The sequence below is a fragment of the Alligator mississippiensis genome, chromosome 4 (genome assembly GCF_030867095.1).
Source record: "Alligator mississippiensis isolate rAllMis1 chromosome 4, rAllMis1, whole genome shotgun sequence".
NCBI lineage: Eukaryota > Metazoa > Chordata > Crocodylia > Alligatoridae > Alligator > Alligator mississippiensis.
The window spans coordinates 53,559,454-53,582,323 of NC_081827.1; the positions used below are offsets into that span (position 1 = coordinate 53,559,454).

Here is a 22,870-nt window from a genome sequence, read left to right on the forward strand (position 1 = left end):
TAATTTGTTTAACCTTGCCAGTCTTTTTTTCATATGAAATAACACACACCAGGAGTTCAGTCCCTGTACTATTTCAGACTGAATCACTGAAAATTAAACATTTGTAATGTAACAGATAAACCCTAAAGATGATGCGTAATTAAAATGTATAAAAACCTTGGAAATGTAGAAGTGAGACTGCTTGAAATATTCTCTTTTATATGAACATATAATTTAGGAATACTGATCACCTTAAATATGCCTCTTTTGTGTTGCTCTGGAAAAGACTTCTAAGTCTTAGACAGTCATAAGCATCCATATTAAATTGTTTCATCTAACCAATGACCAGGGATCCTGGTTTTCTCTGATTAAAAAAAAAAAATCCATATATAGAGTATTTTGTTTTAATCATCAGAGAAAACCAGGATCCCTGCTGATGACCACAAAAATCCCCTATCATTTGCTAATTCGAATTCTTAACTTTTGTTCTCTGCATCTTTAATTTTAACTTTTTTTGGCCTGGGAATTTCCTTATAGAGAAACAGGAGTGACTTCCATAGTTAAGACTGAACAGACCTTACTGAGTAAGAGCAGTCTTTTAGAGTGCTCTAAAATGCATATACTTATGTTTGGGTAGAAGGAAGTAAATGCTCTATAGGGCCCTTAAGGTTTGTAAGACATGCTGGTGAGAGCGGTAAAGAAGGCTTTTTCTTTTTTTTTTTTTTTTTTTTGGATCAGGGTGAATATGATTTAAAGCACTGGTCAGGAAACCTTGATTTAATTTTTGTTTTCTACAAAAAGTTCATTCTTGTTATTTGATGTCTTCTATTCATTTAATGTCTTGAAACTGCACTTCTTGAGAGAGGTAAAGGCATGACTCTGTGTACACAAACTTGTAGAGAGACAATAGGGCTGATGGGTAGGTAATCAGGTCTGTTATCTTATATCTCATCTCTATAGACTGTTGTTAACAAGTATGTTATCTCTGGAGACAAAAATCCATAGCTGAGAACTGAAACTAAGCATCACATAGATTAATGGGATCTTCTGGGCTGAGCACTGAGTCCCATTGGGTAGAATGCTTTTCTTTAATCTTTACTAATCTATAGAAGAGCCTCTGGGAACCCCATAAGATTGGGCCCCTAATATAGTCCGTGGCCTGCTGTGACCGATTTATAAATCTTTTCTGAAATGGTTATATGACTATATTGTTTCAAATAGTATATAATTAGAAGTTATAATCCCTATTCCATGATGATATCTTTGAACTTAAACATAGCTTAAATGCAAACTATTTTTATACAGGTTTTTTTTTCAAAGCATCTTAACAAAAATAATAATAATAAAAAATTTTGATTTAAATAAAACATCAGTTTGTTTGTTTTTTAATTGTTGTTTTTTATTCACCTATTTTTGAGGGGGTTAGAATATTTGGAGCTCGGAACTCTTTAGAGTATTTCTAGGTGTGGGTAAAAGCTGTATGGGTATTTTTATTAAAACCAAGATGAACCCTAGTGGGGAACTTAGACTTTACCTTTAATAGAAGCTAAACTACTCAGCTAAGTACAGACAGTCAAAGGCCAGGGACAGTAATTACACATAAACCAGTTTAAGTAATCAGAAACCAGTTTTAACCTATAGCAGAACGTAAGTTCAGTGCACATAAACCAGTTTCAAAATGGCTGAAACTAGTTTAAGATGCACCTGGTTGAATGTAGTATCAGACTTAATGGATCTAGGCAAACCAGTTTATGAAACTTTTGTCCCAGGCCCCTTCCTGGTTCAAGGTAAATTGAGAGTTTCGCAGCATCCCAGCATGCTTTCCAGCCCTGTACTGGGCTGTGCTGTCTGCTCCAGAAAGCAGGGCTGGCTCTGCCTCTCTTCTCCCTAGCTAGGGCAGTGAGTGCTGGCTCACTGCCTCCCTCAGGCAAATCCCAGCTGAGGGCTAGGGAGTGAGGTTAAATTTACCTTCCCCAGAATACAGAGCTTTGCTGCCCTGCTGGCTTGCTACGTGCTGGCTGCGACTGTGGACTACAAATCCCAGAGGCACTTGGTAACAGGAAGAGGAAGTGACAAGCAACCCTGTTGAGTCCTGGGGTTCTGATGCTGGACTGCAAATCCTAGAGACTTGCAGAAATGAAATGGAGAAACAACTGGACAGACATTTACTTTCAATTCAGGAAATGCAGCCACATACTTGCAGTGGCTTAGGCCAGAAGCTGCTCCTTGCTGCCCCCGAGGTCTCTGAGATTTGCAATCCAGAATCACAGAAGCAGGACTCTGCAGGGTTGCTTATAAATTCCTCTTCCTGCTTTCAGGTGCCTCTGGGATTTTTAATCCACCGTTGCAGCCAGAAGTAAGTTTTTAGCAGGGCAGGGTAGCTTTGTAATCAGAGGAAGGGAAGTTTAACCTCCCTTCCTGACTTTTCCCATCTGTGAGGTAATGATTAAATATGATAAAAATGGGAGTGCAGTATTTTGTCTTAACAAACCAGGCTTTTAGTCTAGCTCCTAAAATCCTGTTATTTGATTATACTAGTTACTGAATCTTGTATTACTAAGACCGTGTGATGTATTTTACAGTACAGTGAAAAGACACAATCATTTCCCTTACACATTTGAATTGGATATAATGCAACAACTTGTTAACAAGATTTTACAGTGGTAGGAAAAGGATTTGGTAGGAAAAGGAGACTCAATGTCAATAATAATATATAAATAATGAAGGTTAGGATGCAGGATAGTTCATCAAAGGGTTCAATACATGAGCTAATTTACTTATTTAGCATCTTAGATGTTGCAGAAGTGCGTCTTAAGTAGGGATGTGAATAAATAGAGGCTGCTGGTCTGGCCAGTCACACTCAAGTGGTGGATCTACTTTGTGGAAGGGGCACACAAACAGGATATGGGGGGAGTGGAAGAAACAAGAACGTGAGTCCAAACTGGGTAAGTAGGGAGGTGTAAAATTATTATAGAGTACCTTGTGAGTGAAGCTTATAATGCAGTGGAAAGGGGGTATTCTGTGCAGGGACTGATGAAAGAGTAAGATATCATGATTGGATCAATGGACCAAGCCCTGGGGTTACTCGCTGAGAAAGGCCCCTGCCCCCAGCTAACAATCCAAGGAACACAAGTGATACCCCAACCCCCACGTTAGCACCTGATACAGACTGGACCCTGTGGGAGTCATGACTATGTACAGGAACCATCTTCCCTCTGGTTGGGGAAGGTAGGAGACAGCTTTATTCCCAATACCAAAATATCCCTAACAGGAATTCTGCAGATAAGTTACTGCACAGAAGCCTTGAATCATTTGCTGGTGTTGAACAGTGTTTGCCTAATTTAATTTTTCTGCCCCCTTTCCTCTAGACTACTATCCTAATAAAGGCAGAGTCAGATTTTGAACCTAGGCCAGTTATTTTGTGTGTACCTCACTACTGATGAACCCCTGCATTTATTGTACTTTAGGCTCAAGTTCAAGGCCATAGCAGAAGTGCTTATGGTGTGGCCCTGTCAGATTCCAACGAATCTGTGAATTCTGCTACATACCTTTTCACAAGGACATGGAAAATGAAAAGAATGGACAAGGAAAATGATTAACGGGGTTGTTTTGTATAGGGTAGTTCACAAATTTCTGCTGGTTTAGGTGATAGTCCATTCTGCTCGCTTGATTTCAATAGTCTGTTCTGAAACAATAAGATGGAAGTACAGTATTCTTTAAATTATTTTGGATCAGTAAGTTCTTAGTGTTCTGCTTCACAATGTACTTCAGATACGTAGCAAAAGCAACTGATGAAAATTAAGAATATTTCAGGAAGAATGAGTTACTAAAATCTAATGTACAGGAAAAAATCACTGAATTGCAGAGATAGATATATTTAATATATGTACCAGTTATGCCTCTGTTATCATCAAGTGTCATATATAATGATAAAGAAGATCTGCTTGAGAGAAATTGATGGGAGGGGAAAAAAGCTTTACATTTCATGAAGGATAATGTCAAGAATGATAGAAAAGATGTTCCAGTCTTTAGGTGAAAGATCTTGTCATTGAAAAGATATTGACATCTGTAAGGAATTCAAGTGAAAAACATGCTGATGGTTTATTTTTGCAGAGTTGGTACTTGCCACTTAAGTTTAATTCTTTATGAAGTTAAACCTCTGTCTGTGAAAGAAATTCAGCTTGCAGTATTTTTTCATTAAAGATACTTAGAACACCTTTATAATAGAAATAGTCAGTCTAGCACTAAATTGTTTCCAAGGAGTAATGACCAATAACAAATTATAATACTCTGTAACTCTTAAACATTCTTTAGTTAAGAAGACTGAACCAACTTGTTTCTAGTAATACTTACAGTATCTTCGTCCAAAAAATATTCCCCACAGCATGCTGGATGACTTGCAACTTGAGGGAAGCCACAATCAGTTTTACTCTCTTTGTATGTAAGAAACCGTCTATTAATGGACTGAAGCGGAGGTTTTCCCTGCCCAGCCAGAACCATTTTCCCATAATTGCAGGAGTGGGTCTGACTGAGCAGGAAAAGAGCCACAGAGATAGTAGAGGTCTGCTGCAATAAAGCAGCAGAGTCTGTCTATTACCACCTTCTGCGGTGCTATTTATTTTCCTTTCATGTGCCGTAATGAATGGTATTAACGTCTGTTTGCTTAGCACTTGTGCCACTATCAGGTGGTGTCTTTTTCCACACTGTGTTCATTGTCATTATACTTCTTGTCTGTGGCTATTAAAAGGGGAAGTGGCTGGATGGTGCCTGTGATCTGTACATATGAGATGCATATACTTCTAATTGAGCATAAGCCATCAGTTGATTAACAGCTATTCTGTGGCCTATATACAATGTTGCTATTTTTTTTAAGCACTGAAAGTTTGCTTGATGTTTGGTGTGATTCACATGTAGCATTATCAATCCTAGAAGTTAAATCATGAGACAGATCCCCTTAACCTTTTAAACTTGACCCAAATATATTAATCATTTTCAGTCTGTCATCTAGAATCTTTTAATTTGTGACAGGAGCTAGGGCAGAAGTTAAAATTACAGTGCTGTCAGCTCTTGTAAATTTTAAGTGCAACAATTTTGTCCTCTGTTACAGGAGTTCCTGCTAGAGGACCAAGTTGTGATTTGAAGTTTTTTGGTCTGAGCACCGTACAAACCTAGTAAGAGAAAGTCCTTGCACTGAAGAGTTTTTAAGCAGTGTAAATTACAATGGTGAGTTTGTGTATTAGAGTGAAGAGGGATTCATCCAATTCATCTACCAGATATCCATTAGATGAATTCAGCTATTCCAGCTAGATTTACCTTTGAATATGATCTAGCTGAATAGAATCTGTATCTTTGTATATTTATGTTGCATGGCTTTTTATATTTTTGATTATAGAAAAAAACAGTTTTCATTAATAAATACTGGCTGATTTGTTTTAATACATTATACCAGAAATGGAAGACATATGAAAGAGGAGATTCTTGTAGTTTTACAGATCAGTTCAGGAAAAGTATTTGATGCATAAAGGTTGATGTTAAAGAAAGTGCAGAAATGTTTTTGGAAGTAGCAGACACATGGGTAGTAGAAGCCACTGATGATGAGAAAGGAAAGAATTGGGCTGATATGGTAAAACACAAGGCAGTGAATAGGGAGAGAGACAATGGAATGAAAGGTCTTGAATGTTCAGGACAAGAAGGCTGACCTTGATATAGCAGACAAGTGATCACCTTTGCAGACAATTTGAAGTGGGTGATATAGTCATGGTAACAAACAAGTTTAATGTTTCTTGCAATTGTGTTGTATAGAATGCCAGGTAATATATCATGTTAGGAGGATATGAGAAACTGAAGTTTTCAGAAGCCAATAAAGGCAGCTTGGATATGAAATAATGACTAAAGAATTTAAATTAGAGGTGCACCGATACATCTGGCCAATATTGGATTGGCACTGAGATAAAGAAAATTGAGTGTGTTGCAAATTGGCCTGATGTGGCTGATAATTTGGCTGATAAATGCCTGTGCATGTGCACAGCCATAGTGCAGCACGTAGGCAGTAGGGAGCACAGCCCAGCAGTGTGGAGCACAGCCCAGCAGTGTGGAGAGCTGGTAACTCTGTTGTGGTAGAAGGGGAGGGGGGAGGGAAGGGATGTGGGGGGGGGCAGATCAAGGTCCCCGTGGTGAGGGGGGGAGTGGGGCTGGGGCAGGGTCTGCCCAGCCGGGGTGGGGCACAGGACAGAGCCGTGGCTTGTCCAGGAGGTGGAGGGGGGCAGGCAGCTCCCACTGCTGCATGCATCCTGAGAGGGCGGGGCGCGGCGCATGCCCCCTGTGGCAAGGCACTGTTGGTGCCTGCCACTTTAAGAACTGAGCCAAGCAGCCAGCAGGTACTTTATTGCAGCAGCCATTTTAGATCTTTGGCTGCCTATATAAACAGAGCATTTTGCTGCTGGCAGGCCAGGCAGCAACATCTCCTGGCTACAAGGCTTCATGTATCATCTTGGAGGTAAGGGCAGGAGCTGTAGGGGAAGGCTAGGTGGCTCCTGGCCCTGGGCATAACCTAAAGCTGCATCCTGCTGGGAGTGGGTGGTCTGGTGAGTCTCCCAATGGTACAGGAGTCCTCAAGAAATACCAGGCCAGTTACCACCCAGTGAAAGGTGGGTTGGGGTGCCTTAGTAACCCCAGCTCCCACAACTGGGTGGGTTACCTGCTAGTAGGGTTCAGAAGGTGGACCCAGGAGTGAGAGTGGGGCTACAGACTCAGAAACCTGTCTTGAAATCCCTCGACTGGTCAATGCTGGGGCCAGGACCAGAAGGGTCAAAGGGCCAGGGGCCCGCCGCAAGGGACACCCAGAGCTGAGGGCCTGGGGTTCCAACTGGCCTGGAGGTGAGGCCAGGGCCTGTGTAGCCAAAGGTCCCAGGGGGACCACACCTGTAAGGGGGAACAGATCAGGGAGCTATGCAGCCCAAAATGAATGTGGAGTAGGCTGCCTGAATGGAGGGATCATAGAGAGGTCCTGATTGGAGGATTCTGGGGCCCAGTGTGTGGCGGGTGATGTTAACAACAGTGGATGCCATCTGCAAGACTTGGACTGTTGTGTAGGGGGGGAATGGAGCTGCAGATAGCACCCTTTGGTGTCGGGGCAAGAAATGGGCAGCCTCCTGCCTAATTAACAACTTAATTAATTAACAAGGCATGGCAGGCAAGGAGGCAGGTGGTTGGCCCAGAACAGGTGGGCGGAGCCGTTGTTAGGCAGGCCCTGAAAAGGCCCCCTGTTACACCCCACAATCTGCATGGGGCGAGATGCCACTGCAGGCCAGGGGCAGCACCAGGCTTTTCCTGGTGCAGGGGTGGGGAGGGGGTTGAATTGGTATCGGCTATTGGTTATCAGCCCCCAAAATCTCAATTGGTGCATCCCTAGTTGAAATGATCTGTATTTCATCACTAGTCTACCAAGTTGTCTGGTTTGTCTGCAGCTGTATGATGATGAATTAAGAAGTTATACCACAGTTGTATGTCCATTTGATAAGATATGACTAGTTACATTGGATCAATGTCTGAAACAGTTGCAGTGGTGTTTTCTGCAAATATGGCAATTTGTAGGCATTGCCACACAACAATGTGTGTGTGAATGAACATCTGTGAAAGCAGAGGCCTGATAGAGGAACTTTTGTCTTCTGCGTCACTGAATCTTAGAATCAATCTTGTCATTTATATGAATAAAAGGTAGCTTTCTCTTTTGGGCTGTAGTCTTACTTAATAATGGCAAGGAGAAATATTTTTGGAATGTTGATGATATATTCCAGAACACACTCTCTCTCTCTCTCTCTGTCTCTCTCTCTTTCTCTCCGTCCTTATAGTTGATAAAATCTTGTTGGAGCTTTGTACCTGGGTTTTATTTGGGTATATGTTAACAGTGCCATTGAACAAATGGCTTAGCCATTGCTGTCTATATCACACATTGCTAATAAAACAGTACCACATCATATGACTAAACTGGGGGGAAGGGGGGAAGTGAATGAGAAAAGAAGACATCAGACTCCCTTTGTCTATACTAGTTGAAATTTAAACTATTTTTTAAACACCGCAGGCTTCTAATTTTTCTTTGTGTTGTATTCATTCATCTTTTTGTAACAGATGTTGAGGAGCACTGACAAATGACAGTTCATTTATCATTAAGTGTTCATTGCTTGATCATCATGAAAAATGCTTCTGTAATTTAAGGCTTGTTTTCTTAATGCTTCCACTTTTTTTCCTTCGTCTTTTCAGATAATGGCACAAGCTCGAGACTTGGGGAGGAGATACATTAAAGCTTTTTTAAAAGGCTTCTTTGTGGCTGTTCCTGTGACAGTGACTTTTCTTGATAGAGTTGCCTGTGTAGCGCGAGTGGAAGGAGCATCAATGCAGGTAACTTTGTTTCAACTAAATCCATGTGTTTTATCAAGGCCTGTGGCTGAATTTTAAATAATTTAAAATTCTACTTTGAGTGGTGGGTGGCAAAGGACTTATTCCTGTCTCAATATTATGCTGTAATATAAATGCCTGAGTTGTATGTCTGTCTGTCTGTCTTTTTTTCTCCCTCTATCTTTTTTGTCTCTCAAATATTTGTGTAATATGTAAAGAATAGGCTCTTAGGCCATGTATAGACATTTGGTTTCTCCTGTAAGAGTCACAGCTATCCCTGGTGAAACCACAAGTGTACAGGCATTCAGACGTTCAGGTTTTTTATCCTAGCACAAAAATGCCTGTTCTGGGAGAAAAATAATCTGGGAGGAATGACAACAACCAGGGTTAAATTGTTCCCAGTAGAGTTTCTCCTGTGAGAGTGAATGTCTATACACATTTGCTTCTGAGAGAACCCATAGTATAGTCCTTCAGTATCCAAGTCCTTTCCATCCTCCCCTCCCCTAGGACATTGGGCTGGACCACACTGCTTCAGTTGAGCAGGAAAGCAGAGTGCCCTCCCTTCACAATCCCCACATTGTACTACAGTGAGACACGGGCTGGTCTTGAACAGTCTGGGTTAGCCAATCAGGGCTGCTCTGTGCATTGCTGCCATCTGTTTACAGGAAGCCTCAGGAAGCCTGTAGGGCACACTGAGATGTGTACACAAAGGCCCCCTGGCTGCTCAGCATCAACACTGCAAGCTCTCTGTTCCTTAGGGGCTCTGCATTCAAATGTCTGTTTAGGAGTCTCTAGGTCAGTTTTTCTATCAGGAAAACAAACCTGGGAGAATTTTCCCAGATCATTTGAATGTATGTATGCAGCATCAGTAATAAAAAATCTCTCGAAGTGTTAGCCTAGTAAAACAAAAACTATACTTGGCAAATCCTCGTATATTTAGATTACTAAAAATTTTGGTCTCCTGTGACTAAAATTTAGAGACTGTAGAAGAGGATGTGTTTTGAAGCTGTTCTATTTAAAACACAATACTAAATTCACTTGAATATAAGATCATCTCTAATAATTAGACTCTATATAGAAAATGTATAAATTTGATATAATTTTCTAGGTATAGACTCTAATTATTGGAGACTTGTCTTGAATGTGTCCCTCTCTCACGGATACATCAGGGAGAATTAATCTGGGGGGTCAAATAGCCCCTTGCCCTCTGTCCCCCCAACTTCTTCCCCCTCTAGTCCCTTCTCACCTTCCTTACTGTCAGACCCTATTCTCCCTGAGCACATGGAAGAGAGGAACAAATTTGAAAAATTTAAAGTAAAACTTAAAATAAACATGGCTCTAGTAATTTGCATAGGGTACCCATAGTTTTAGTTCATCCAGAATTGATGCATTTATCTTTTTTTTTTAATTGCTGCAAGTTTTAGCACAGGCACTTTATAAACACCCTTTTAAGTAGCACTTTGGCACCTATTAATGTATAATACAAACTATGAATGATATTAGTGCAAAGCCAAAAGGCCCCTGATTTACCACAGAGTTCACTGGGCTGGTTCCCACCAGAGTCCATAGTGTTTAAAGCCATGGGGACCCACAGCTCAGCACCGCTTAGTATGTGCATGGACTCCAGATATCCACCACAAAGGATCTTTGTGCTAATTAGCCCCCTACTCATGACTGGAACTAGGTGTTCTTGACACAAATCATGGGATTCTCCAAAAATTTATACGCAGATGAGCCATAGGACTGCTTGGTCTGGCTTCACCTCATGGCAGGTGGGGCCATACTAATCAAATGTGATAAGTGGAGAGAGGGGACGACAGAGGGATTCTGCCGGAACTGCTTGGGGCTGTTTGGTTATGTTTGCCAGATATTTAAAGCTGGTAAAGAAATGGGGAACTTTGGAAATGGGAAAGAAGGGCTCAGCTCGGGTGTGAAGAGGAAGTAAAAAATGTATGCAATTTAGTGGCTCACAGTGACTTGAAAAAGAGTTGGTGCTGAGGAGGAAAAGAGTCGCTGCTGACAATATCTTATTCAGATGGGTTTCATTAATCTGTTTTTGTATTTTTGGCACCAAAAGAGGGTGTCAGAGCTTGTTCTGGCTGTTGGCTCTGGAATTAGGACCCAGATGCCTTGTTTCAGGGGGGACCCAGTCCTCAGACTGACTACAAACTTTCCATTTGATAATAGGCAAATTTATTGGTACACAGTGATAACAGAAAAGAAATGATACAAGGAATCAAGCAATTATATATATCTACATTCCTAGGGCAGTTGTCAGAGTCAAGATGCATCTGGCCAGGATGCAGGCTTCACTCTGAGGCTTTCTCTTAAGTGCCAGATGTCAGCAGGCCGGAGGTGAGATCCCGAAGTCCAACCTCCCTTCTTCCCTAGTGGGGTAGATGAGATGGGCTGGTGGTGTGCCCTCTGTCCTTGGTGGCCTCAGGGACCCCTCCTGGGGGATGGAGACCCCTCTCAGGGACCTTCTCAGGGCAGGGTGGGGAGGGGAGGGGAGAACCCTTTGCTACTCTCAGGTCTCTGCTTTTGTATTCTCCTTCCCTCTCAATGACTCTCCATCCATGGCTGTCACTGACTGGTTTCTCTATGGTCATCATACTATCCATGTTCTGTTTTGTCAGCATATTCCAAGCCCATCACATGCATGCCTCTCCCAAAACAGGAATTCTCGATCCCTCTCTTTGGCCTTGTGAGCTGGTGCCACCTTATTTAATGTTATGGAACAGAATTGTGCATGCCCCAGTTTGTCAGCGTATGTGTCCTTGTTTGTTAAACTCCCTGTCTGCTTTTGAAGGTTGAGAAAACTGTGTGAGACCCAGGCTTTTAGAAATCAACCCCTGCTGCCCATCCTGAACCATTCTAATGCATGTGTGTACATATGTATGTTTGTGTGTGTGTGTGTATGCCAATTCCCAAAAAGCAAACTTTAAAATACCATTTTCAAGCCATCACTGGCCTCTATGGGTACATCCAGACGAGCGCGCATGTGCCTCACGCCCTGTGTCAAACCCCTTTGAAACGGGGCAACAGCCATGTGTGGGAATGCAAAAATGTTCCCCACGCTGCAAGTGTGCAGTGCTGGGAGAAAATTAGACCCCTGGATATCCAGGGGTCTAAAAAAATTGAAGTCTAAAAAAGTGGAGGGGGGCTCCCTGAGGCAACCGGAGGCAGCTCTGGCAGCGAGAGTGTCTCTGTGGTTGGCCCCTGTCCCTGATGCTGAATCACATGGCCGGCCAGGTGCCAGTGCCAGTGAGTAAGAGGTCGGAGTGCTGGAGGAGGGGGGAGGGGACCATGGGGGCGACCACCTGCTGGCCCTGCCTGCTCCCCCCACCCCCTGACCCCTGCCCTGCCTGACCCCACCCTCCGCCAGCCCCCCGAGGCCCCTGACCCCTGCCCAGCCCCTCCCCCTGCCAGCCCTCGCCTGAGCTACTAACCCCTGTCCTGCCCTGCTCGGGCCCTTCTGCCCCCCTGCTGTCCTGTGCTGCCTGGGGGGGCCCTGCCAAGAGACCCCGGAACCCCCCCACCGCTGCTTCTAAGGTAAGCAGAGGCTTTTTTTCTGTTTCTTTTTTAAAGTGACAGTGCCTGGGGTTGTGGGGGGGGGCAGCCATGGAGGCCTGGAGGTGCAAGTTGGGGAGTGAGGCTGGGTGGGGCAGCCATTGCGGGGTCTGGGAGAGTGGGGGTGGGACTGGGTGGGGCACCATTGTGGGGGACTGCTGCAGCTGGTGGGGGATGGGATCAGGTGGGGCAGGAATCGGGGTGGCTGGGGTGGGGCATGTGGGCCTTACATGGGGGTGGTAGCCCCCGTATGGGGGCCATTTGCCTCTGTTGGGGGGCCAAACCCCCTGTTGGGGAGCTGTAGCCCTTGTGTGGGGGTTGAACCCCCTGTGGGAGGACAGCAAAATATATATTCATGTATTCATGAAACATGTATTTAGAGTTCACTTTATTATTATGATAAGAGACTTGCTTTAACACTGTAGATATATCAATAAAACATTGTCCAACTGATCGCGGTCTCTGTCTCACTCTCTCTCTTTATAGTGGTCTTTTGTTTTACTTGTGGAGGAACATGGATTTGGGGGTATTTTAGAGAGTGACTTTGGGATTTTTTTTATCAGGGATTTTTCAGTTTTCCAATAGGGAACACCAGAATTCCTGCTAGGGAGGCCAGTGGCAGAACCCTGCCTGCTCAGAGCTGGCACCTTGGACCCAGCTGGCTGTGGCTGACCTCCTGGATAATTGGGGCCAGGAGGACATGCTTTGACAGTTCAGAGCAGGCCACCACACCTGGAACATCTTTTGGGCGATAGCTGCCTAGATGGCCGGGCAGGGGCCACATGTGGCAGTAGTGCTGCACAAAGGCCAACTCTGCAGCCACAGTCCACTGGCAGCTGGCCCAGAGGGACAGATGCCTGTACTGGCTGTGCAGCCCCCATCTGGGTCTGGCCGGTGCGCAGCAGGTCAAAGCCAGGCAGCAGCCCCCACTGCTAGACTGCTGCAGTGTGTAGAGGGTGCGGGGAACTCTCAGGGCTTCTACAGCAGTTCAGCTGGCACAAGGGGTAGTGTCCCCAGGTACCAATTGGCTGGGCCCCAGGAGCTCCTGAGAGTGAGTAGCCCTGAGCTACTTGCCAGGGCAGCTTTTTATACTGCTGGGGCCAGGACAGGGCAGCTTTTTATACTGCTGGGGACAGCACAGGTGCTGGCCCTGGGCTCTAGCTCCCCCTGGCTGCAGATCTGGGAGGAGCCAGGCAGGGTTATTTTGCCCCAAGTGGCACAATTTGCTCCACAACAAAGCGCATGTCGAGCGTGTGCGCTGAGGCAAAAACCCCCAGCTCAAATTTTCACTGCTTCTGTTTGAGCTGCTGCACGCGCATGTGCTTGCATGTGTGGATGCACCGTATAAGTGGTGGCCTGGTATTGCAGTACTTCTTAACTCAGTGCTCATTCTGTCCTGAGGGAGCAACTGCCCATTTCTTAAGGGTCATGCGCACACACAAAAGGTTCCCATCAGCATGTTTGCCCGATGTGGGCCATGTATTTTATAGTCATGCTCGGTGTTGGCTGCATATAATCAAGTTTATAGCTGGTTTCCATTACTCAGCATGCAGTTACTTTTAGCAGCAGTTCAAAGGTAGTGTATTTAATTTGATTTCTTTGTATGCAAATGTAAGATGGGGAGGCTTTCCCATGGTGATTAATGCGGGGAGGGGGGAGGAGAGGAGGCTTATCTTGTATTTGAGTAAATACAACTTGTTTTAATTGTAATTTAAAGGCATAGTTATTACTAGTCTTTCTTATTGGTTGTGACTGTGAACAGTAAATGAAAATAGATTTCATGAATTCATGTTAATACTTGTTTTGCCTCTGTAGAAAATGGTACATTTCAACTGTATAACTGGAGTTATACATGATCCTTATGACACACTGGTGCATTAACAGAAATTAGTAGTATATGTTACATACACATATATAGATGTGTTTGCTGTTTAACATTTAAAAGCAAATGAACATTTAAAGACTGCTGAAAATAGCTTATGCTGTTTCCTTTTTCTGTGCTTCTGGGACTTCATTTAAATGAAGACTGATTCGGTTTTGTGATTCTCTTGCATAATTATGCTATTTATTTATATCTGGATTGTGTGTTAATATAACCATATTCAAATGAATAACCATATTCAAATGATTATTATAATATTTACTTTGGTCTAACAATGAAACCCAACACCCAGTGAAGGTAAACCCTAGCAAAAATTAAGTGATGTGTTTGCAACCCAATTTCTTAATCTTTTAATTTTCTTAATCTTGAGGGGTAAAAATTATGATTTTGTAATGAATCTTACTGTTTATGGAGCATCTGGTATTTTAAAGCCTTCACAAAGTGGGTTTAGAGTACTCACAAATACTGGGCTCAGTCCCTTAAGTTTTTAACCTGCAGCCTTTATTTAGACAATCCTTTCCAGCCTAGAATTTTGGGCCTGGCTGTATTGTACTTCGTACAGGTCCCAGGGTGGCACAGCCTCATCTTTCTGTTTGCTTTAATACAGGTAGATGTTGTATTTAACCTGAATATGGTTCCAAGTTATGTTGGATAAAGTGGTTACTGAGGTTTCCTAGCTATTCTCTTGATTAGAGAATTCTAAAATGCAGTGAGTGCACTCTGACCTTGCTGTATTGTTGGCCTGCCCATGAGTTCTCTCCTCTATTCCTGGGGTGAAACAGGTAGTGTTGAAGCAGCTATGAAAAGGTGCATTGCTCTAGGATTCACTATGGATCAGGAAGTCTTAACTGCCCAAAATAAGGTGGCTCTGTACATAGAGGTGGATTAAGTCCTGATGGTTGTCCTATTTCATCCTGAGGTTGGTAGTACAAGAGTTCAGGAAGAATAGCTTAGTAGCACATAATTCTCAGTTCATTTCAGCAGTGTTTCTTGGAATATCTTGGAGATCAGCAATATAATTAATCAGCTGCTAAAGCAGAGATGTGATCTAAAAAGAGGATGGGATAGAAGGAGTGGGAAAGCCACCTTATTCATTTTTCTGCAGGATTGATAATGTGAAAAAATGAATCAGTCTCCATTTCTTTCCCACAGCTTTCAGGAAGGAGACATGCCAAATATATCATACACCATGTAGAAGGAAAATGTGAAAGAAGAGACCTTTAAACAGGGTTTGGAATAACATCTAAGAGAAATACTTAGGTTTCTTTTGTGTTTTAACCAGTTGGGTTAGGAAAGTTGGCTTGCAATTCATTGTTTCTCCACCTAGCAACACTCTTCATACCCATCCCCTTTTTCTCCCCAGTCTGTCTTGTTGATGTAGTATTAGTCTGCTATTGTATGGAGAGAAAAAAAATTACCTTTACTTTTTTTTCCAGGTCACTGAGCGTAGGTACCTGGAGATAAAAAAAACAACAAAAAAACCCAACAAAAACAAAGACCCTATTGCTAGAATACCCTTCCATATAATTCTAAAATAATGTTTCGGTTCCAACTTTGAAGGAGATGCTTATCTAACAACCCACATTGCATTGTGTTTTGTAAACCTAAACTTAAAGCTAAGTCTAATGGAAGACAAACTTGAACTTTAATTCTATTTAACATGTGTAGCAGGCTTACCTTTTTGGAGCTTGTGTTGAGTCCCAGGATCTAGGGTTTGCTGTTTGATTGGTGGAGCCCACCCACCAATCCGGAGACAGCACAAAGGAAGCAATGCCTCGCCGTTTTCCAAAGGGAGGGGGCAAGGAGCAGCTGGACCTGAATCGGGACTGTGCCAGCCAAGTCAGGAGAACTTCAGGGGTGTAGCCCCTGAAGAATATAAAAGGGGAGCGTGCTCAGCACGTTGGGGAGAGACAATGAGGGACAGCGAGGAGAGAGAGGAGCTCCAGAGACAGCTGTCCTCAGGACCCTGCTTGAGCTTCAGTGGTGTGCGAATTGGCACATGGGGATCAGGCTCTTGGAGCCACTTGAGGTGGCTTGAGCCTGCGAACCTGGCAGGCGGCTGGGCAGTTGGTGTGTAAATCAGCACATGGAGAGCTGGCCCTGGGAGCAGCTCGAGGCTGCTCAGGCCCCACACGGTATGCAGATTGGCACACAGAGTATCAGCCCTGAGAGCAGCTCGCAGCTGCTCAGGCCTCACCTGGTGTGTGGGTTGGCGCACGGAGGACCTGCCTGGGAGCAGCTTGCAGCTGCTTCAGTTAACCCTGGCCCTAGGCCGAGTGACCGGGGCCCCACAGTGCAGCTCCGCCTTCAACTAAAAGAGGCTTGGTGCCCAGAGCAGAGCCCGGGAAAGGGAGGACCCCTGGTATGAGACCGGGGAACCAGAGCCTGTAAGGGTTTGGCTCCCGCGGGAGAGAGAGAGCCCCTGGTTGCCCAGTGCGGGGTGCCAGGCCATTGAGGAGAGGCGCAGGCATCGCTGGTGAGAGGCTCTCCTGGGATCGGCCTCCAGGGGATGAGCCTTGGCTGCTTCAGAGACGAAGTGTGAGTTGCTGGGGAAGCAGGTCCCGCAGGGGAGGTGGGCACAAGGCAGGAGGGTATGGCACCTCCACCCTCCAATGCAGGAGGGTCGTGTCCACGTCCCAGGGCCCTAAAGGGGAGGGACTCCAAGGAAACCCCTCGGAGAGGTACTGAGTGCATGCCCTATTTTGGGTGATTGTTGTTGTGTCAAGGTCTATATAGCTATGAGTTAAGGAAGTTTATATGGTTTATATGTTCTTAATGTGTTAATATGTATATTTGTATCGTTATTTGGTAGGTCTAGGAAATATTATTAACTTATTTGGCTTATAAAAGTTGAGTCCCCATATGTGTTTATTGTGTTGTAATCTTGACTATCTTGTTCAAAGTATTAATTATTATATATGTTGTAAGTTATATGGTTTATGTGAATTGTGGGATATTATATGTAGTGATATATGGTAAGCTTTATTGTAAATATTTAATGTTTTATCTTAAGTATTTATTATAATAATAAATTGTATATAGTTAAGCACTCGGTCTTGTTCTGGCTCTGTACAGAGGGAAGGGAACTGTTTTAGTAGCCGGCCTCTCCATCAGCACCCTGCCTGACCCCCACCGCTGTCATTGGAGGACAAGGCACACCCCTCTGCGTGTACCCGGGCTACACATGCATCCCACACTATTTGTCTCGACACTCTCCAAAGAATTACAACCATAGCTAATTCTCAACATCTTGTTAAACAGTATTCCAAGTATATTTTTTGTGTGGAGGCTTGTTAGATAAAGACTAAACCAATATTTTTGGCAGATACAACATTTTAAAGAATGCGCCATTTTATCACCTGCTGCATAGCCTGAGGAAAGACAGGTACAAGTCATTGCTCTAGAATGCTGTCTCTGTATCTTGCATTCCAGAATGTGATTTATGCTGAATGCATTTGAAAGATATAGAAAATGAGGGAAACTGAAGTTCAGTCAGCATGTGGCCTTATATTCATCACTAGCATGTTTCCATTGGGCATATGATTGTCTCGACTTCAAGCTTTCACTGTATGATCCCCAAGATTTTGATTTGTAATAGACCTTAGACTCCTAGCTGCCTTTTTGTACTCATTATTCTGGTTCATGCTGTGTTTGAAATGAAAAGTTCCGTCAAAAAGCAAGGAGTAGGGTGCTTTTATTTTTAGATCTTTTCCCCTTTTTTCTGCTTTGGACCTACTGTGTGTGTAACGCTGCTCTTGAAGATTTTAACACTTTTGACACTCTGGGGAACATGCTACATGGAGGTCCTCAAGAAAACAGATATTTATGATTTATTCCCAATCACTTAGGGTAGACTTCATGCATTTCATTGTTCCATGCTGACTTTTGTATTTTCTCTGCTGAGAACCACCTGGTGTAAACCCTTCTTGTGTGCTGACTCTTCTGTATATGAGTATTCAACACTAACCTATAGGGATCATAATAAACTAATGCAGCATTTAATTTTGGCACACTTTATTGCTTCATTGTCTCTCTTCTTTCAAATTACCATTTTTTTTTAAATCCTCACTTGAGGTTTTTGTCTCTTACACTGCAGTCTTGATTGCTCATTTAAAATTTTGTTATTAATAGGGGATTTCAAATGGATTTGTTTATTTACAGCATTGAACATATGTGACACAGAAACAGCTGGTGTGATAATTTAGTAATTTGTGGTTATGGATTTAGTAATTTATGCCTGGAATGTTGGATGTATTCTTATGTTATGGGTCACTGTCATAAATAAATGCACTGTTGTTTTCAGATGTTCATGGCTATTTTCACTGAGTTGTGTTTTCTGTTTGTTAATTATAATAAAGTTTCTTTATTTGGGTTTTTCCTAATGATATGGAAGAAGGAACCCCTAATAGTTAGTGACTGTAAAGATTTGTATATCCAAGATTAGCTTCATTGAAATGTAGGATTAAACAAAGTGATGTGTTTGCAACTTTATCTACAAGTTCTGCAATAAAGAATTTATTTGTGCTATCATGGGAATGTACTTTTGACAAAATGCACTTGAGGCTGCAAACAGTAGAGTAACATATTTGTGAATATTCTACCCTTTATGCCATGTAACAGCAAATGAGGAGTAGGTAATGGTAATGGTGACAGAATAAGCTTTTTCTTTCTTACTGGTACTACCATGACTTTACTTTAGATTAGACAGACAAGGTTCTTTGGGTGAATCTGATATCTTTTATTAGACCAACTAAATAGTTGGAGAACAATATTTAAGCAAGCTTTTGGGTTCAAAAGTCCTTAGTCAGGCTAAGGAAGTTTCAGCAGTTGGTATGTGCTCTTCCTGGATGGAATGAAAAGTAAAGAAGCCAGGCTGGGCTGGTATGCATACAAGACAGGCAGTCAGTGAAAATGTAGATTGAGGAGTCAATGGGTGAGAGACAGGTGGCGGGGGGGGGGGAAGAGAAGGGGGATGAAAATGGAGAGATACTTGGGGAGTCAGATGTCAGGCAGGTTATAACGTGTCATAAATCCAGTGTCTATATTTAGTCCATGATCTTTAGTATTCAGGAGGTTGATGAAGTGGGGTTCATAGGCTTGTCTCTGGGAAGTGTTTTGTAAGTTTCCTTTGAGGATCAGGACTGAGAGATTGGAGAGAGAGTGGTTTTCTTGTGAGAAATGTGCCCCCACCGGTAATTGGGTATTTCTGTCTTCGATAGATTTCCGGTGTGCGTTCTTTCTGGTGCGCAGTTGTTGTTTGGTCTCTCCTATGTATTTTCCATCAGGGCATTTTGTGCATTGGATGAGATATATTACATTTCTGGAGGTGCATCTGTAAGATCCAGGAATGCTGATGGCTCTGTTGTGGGGTGTAGTAATTGTGGGGGTGGTGGAGACGTGTTGGCAGGTTTTGCGTTCCTTGTCATGGCATAGTATGGATCCATTTGGTGTGTTCTGGACCTGAGGAAGTTTGCTTCTGGTGATGAGGTTAGAGGTTTGGTGCTTGTTTGAAGGCTAGGATGGGTGGCTCTGGGAAGATCTCTTTAAGAATAGGGTCTCTTTCTAGTATGGGTTGCAGTTGTTTGAGGATTTTCCATACAGGTTCGAGGGAGGGGTGATGTGTCATAACCAGTGGTGTGCGATTTGTGAGGGGGTTTCTTCTGTACTGCAGCAGTGCTTCACGTGGTATCCGGGTGGCTCTTTCAAATGTGCAATCTATCTCTCTGGAGGAGTGTCCTTGTTTGGTGAAAGGCTTTTTAAGATTGGTGAGGTGGCAATCCCAGGTGTTCTCTTCAGTGCAGATTCGGTGGTATTTGAGGGCTTGGCTGTATATCACAGCTTTTTTGGTGTGTTTAGGGCGATTGCTGGTTCTGTGCAGATATGTATGTTGGTCTGTGGGTTTCTTGTATAACATGGTTTGTATTTTATCATTCTGGATACTGATCATCGTGTCTAAAAAGGAGATGTTGGTGCTGGAGTATTTTAGAGAAAGTTGGATGGAGGGATGGTTACTGTTGAATTTCTGATGGAACTCAATCAGAGATTGCAGGTTTTCAGTCCAAATGATGAAGATGTCATCGATATATATTAAGTATAGCAAGGGTTTGATGGTGCGGTTCTTGAGGAAGTCCTCTTCCAGGTGGCTCATAAAAAGGTTGGCATACTGTGGGGCCATTTTGGTGCCCATAGCTGTTCCCAGTGTCTGGAGGAAGTGTTGGTTATTAAAAGTGAAATTGTGTGTGAGGATGAAGTGTACAAGATAAGTAATATCTTTGGGTCTGTGTTCTGAATTGTAATCTTATTCCTGTAGATATGTAAGGCAGGCTTGGATGCCATCCTGGTGTGGGATGTTGGTATATAGGCTGGTAACACACCAAAAAATTGTGATATACAGCCAAGCCCTTCAGATATCACCGAATTTGCACTGAAGAGAACACCCGGAATTGCCACCTCACCAATCTTAAAAAGGCTTTCACCCAACAAAGACACTTCCAGAGAGATAGATTGCATGTTTGAAAGAGCCACCCAGATACCACGTGAAGAACTGCTGCAGTACAGAAGAAACCCCCCCATAACTTGCACACCACTGGTTATGACATATCACCCCTCCCTTTGAACCTGTGCAGAAAATCCTCAAACAATTGCAACCCATACTAGAAAGCGACCTTATTCTTAAAGAGATCTTCCCAGAGCCACCCATCCTAGCCTTCAAACAAGCACCGAATCTTGCTAACCTTATCACCAGAAGCAAACGTCCTCAGGCCCAGAACACACCAAATGGATCCAGACCGTGCCATGACAAGAAATGCAAAACCTTCCAACACATCTCCACAACCCCACAATTACTACACCCCACAACAGAGCCATCAACCTACATAGGAGAGACCAAACAACAACTGTGCACCAGAATGAATGCACACCAGAAATCTATCAAAGACAGAAATACCCAATTACCTGTATTTGCAGATTTCTCACAAGAAAACCACTCTCTCTCCGATCTCTCAGTCCTGATCCTCAAAGGAAACTTACAAAACACTTCCCAGAGACCAGCCTGTGAACTCTACTTCATCAACCTCCTGGATACTAAAAATCACGGACTAAATATAGACATTGGATTTATGACACATTATAAGCAGCCTGACATCTGGCTCCCCAGGTATCTCTCCACTTTCATCCCCCTTCTCTCTCTTCCCCCCTCTCCCCAGCCTGTCTCTTACCCATTGACTCCTCTATCTACATTTTCACTGACTACCTGTCTTGTATGCATACCAGCCCAGCCTCTGGCTTCTTTACTTTTCATTCCATCCAGGAAGAGCACACACCAACTGCTGAAACTTCCTTAACCTGATGAAGGGTTTTTGAAACTGAAAGCTTGTTTAAAAATTATTTTCCAACTATTTAAGTTTGTCTAATAAAAGATATCAGATTCACTCAAAGAACCTTGTCTGCCTATGTCCTTAGACCAACACAGCTACAACCTACACCCCTGTTACTGTAGATTATGCATTTATAGCTTGTCCAGGGTATAGGAAAATATTTTATCACCTTTTGCATCCATAATCAGAGAACACCATCAAACAAACCATTATTTATTAAAGGATGATACTCCTTTCTTCTGTCTTATGAAACTTCATGTTCTGTGAGGTTTTCATCAGATGAATGCAGATGTCAGTTTCCATGTCCTTACCGGTAGATTAGTTAGTAACTGCAAATAGCTGAACTAGTTTGATTTCTGCACTATAGTTTCAAATTTAGGATCAGTATGTCCCATTTAAAACTACTGTGTCCTGTTATTATCACAGGAGTTTGAACAAACTAGAGAGAGCATTTTTGGATTTTGTTTTTTAAAAAAAACAAAGGAGTCTATTCGTTTGGCTCATTTTGAGAAGTAGTCAGTGATTGTTGTTTTTGTGGGTAGGGTTTTTTAATTGATGTTTTACTGTGAACAAAAATACTATGATGCCCAAGTTACCTCCAAGTGCAGTTGAAATCATTATTATTTTTTTTAATTTAGGAAAAAAAATCATAATTTATGCTGTTGGTTTTACAGATAAATGTTTGCTAAAGGATTTGGATTATTGTTTACAGGAGATTGAGTTGTTTGTGTAGAATGAAGCTTGTCTTAAATCCCCTTCCTCAAGAGTTCTGCTACTAAAAAACTATTTAATTGCATTTCAGTGGGTACATCTACACGTGTAATTAAGACATAGCAATAAACTGTGGTGCAGTTTGTGCTGGAGATTATAGCTCCCACACATGCACCTGGGACTGTAGGACTTTGAGCTGGGGTGGAGGAGCCCCAGCTGGCAGAGAGCCTGGGGGTCAGCCTGCCAGCCCAGAGCTGATCTGTCCCAGCTCAGTGTGGTGTAGAGGGGTGGGCTTAGGCATGAGGGTGCTACGGTGCAGGGCTAGCTGGCAGGCAGCCACAGCACTGTAGCATCCTCATGCCCCTGCCAGCCCTGGTCATTTTCTACATGTGCATTTCAGCACACGTAACTACTCCACTGTAGGATAGTACTTGTGCTGGACATGGGAGAGGAGGTCGACATTATATACTAGACTTCCAAAAGGCCTTTGATCGAGTATCCCACAATATCCTCATGGGAAAATTGGAAGGTTGTAGGGTTAACTGCTCAACGGTTCAGTGGGCGGGAAACTGGCTGCAAGGTAGGACCCAGAGAGTTCTTATAAATGGATCTGTGTCATCCTGGTGTGAAGTGGCCAGTGGTGTCTCTCTGTCCTTGGTCCAGTGCTTTTCAACATCTTTATCAATGATTTAGATATGGGGTAGAGAGCTCACTGGCCAATTCGTGGACCATGCCAAGTTATGGGGGAGCATGGTCATTCCTGCAGATAGGCTGCAGGTGCAGGTAGACCTGGACAGACTGGAGAGGTGGGTGAATCAGAACCAGATGAGGTTCAACACAAAGAAGTGTAAAGTGCTCCATCTGGGGGCAAATAATCCCCAACATACGTACAGGCTTGGTGGCGACAATTTGACTTGCACTATGACCAAAAGGGACGTAAGCATGAACATCGCATGAA

The 22,870-nt window shown here is 43.2% G+C and overlaps 1 protein-coding gene across 3 annotated transcripts in view; it reads left to right on the forward strand.

The window, feature by feature from the left end:
* Window positions 1-22,870, forward strand: part of IMMP2L (inner mitochondrial membrane peptidase subunit 2) — a 933,449-nt gene that overhangs the window by 34,333 nt on the left and 876,246 nt on the right. For 2 of the 3 annotated variants that reach the window (XM_019492508.2, XM_006261933.4), the window contains exon 2: window positions 8,239-8,376. In XM_019492508.2, coding sequence (XP_019348053.1) covers window positions 8,239-8,376 — 138 coding nt within the window. Of the gene's footprint in view, window positions 1-5,086; window positions 5,203-8,238; window positions 8,377-22,870 lie in introns of all 3 variants that reach the window. The other variant, XM_019492501.2, reaches the window with a different exon arrangement.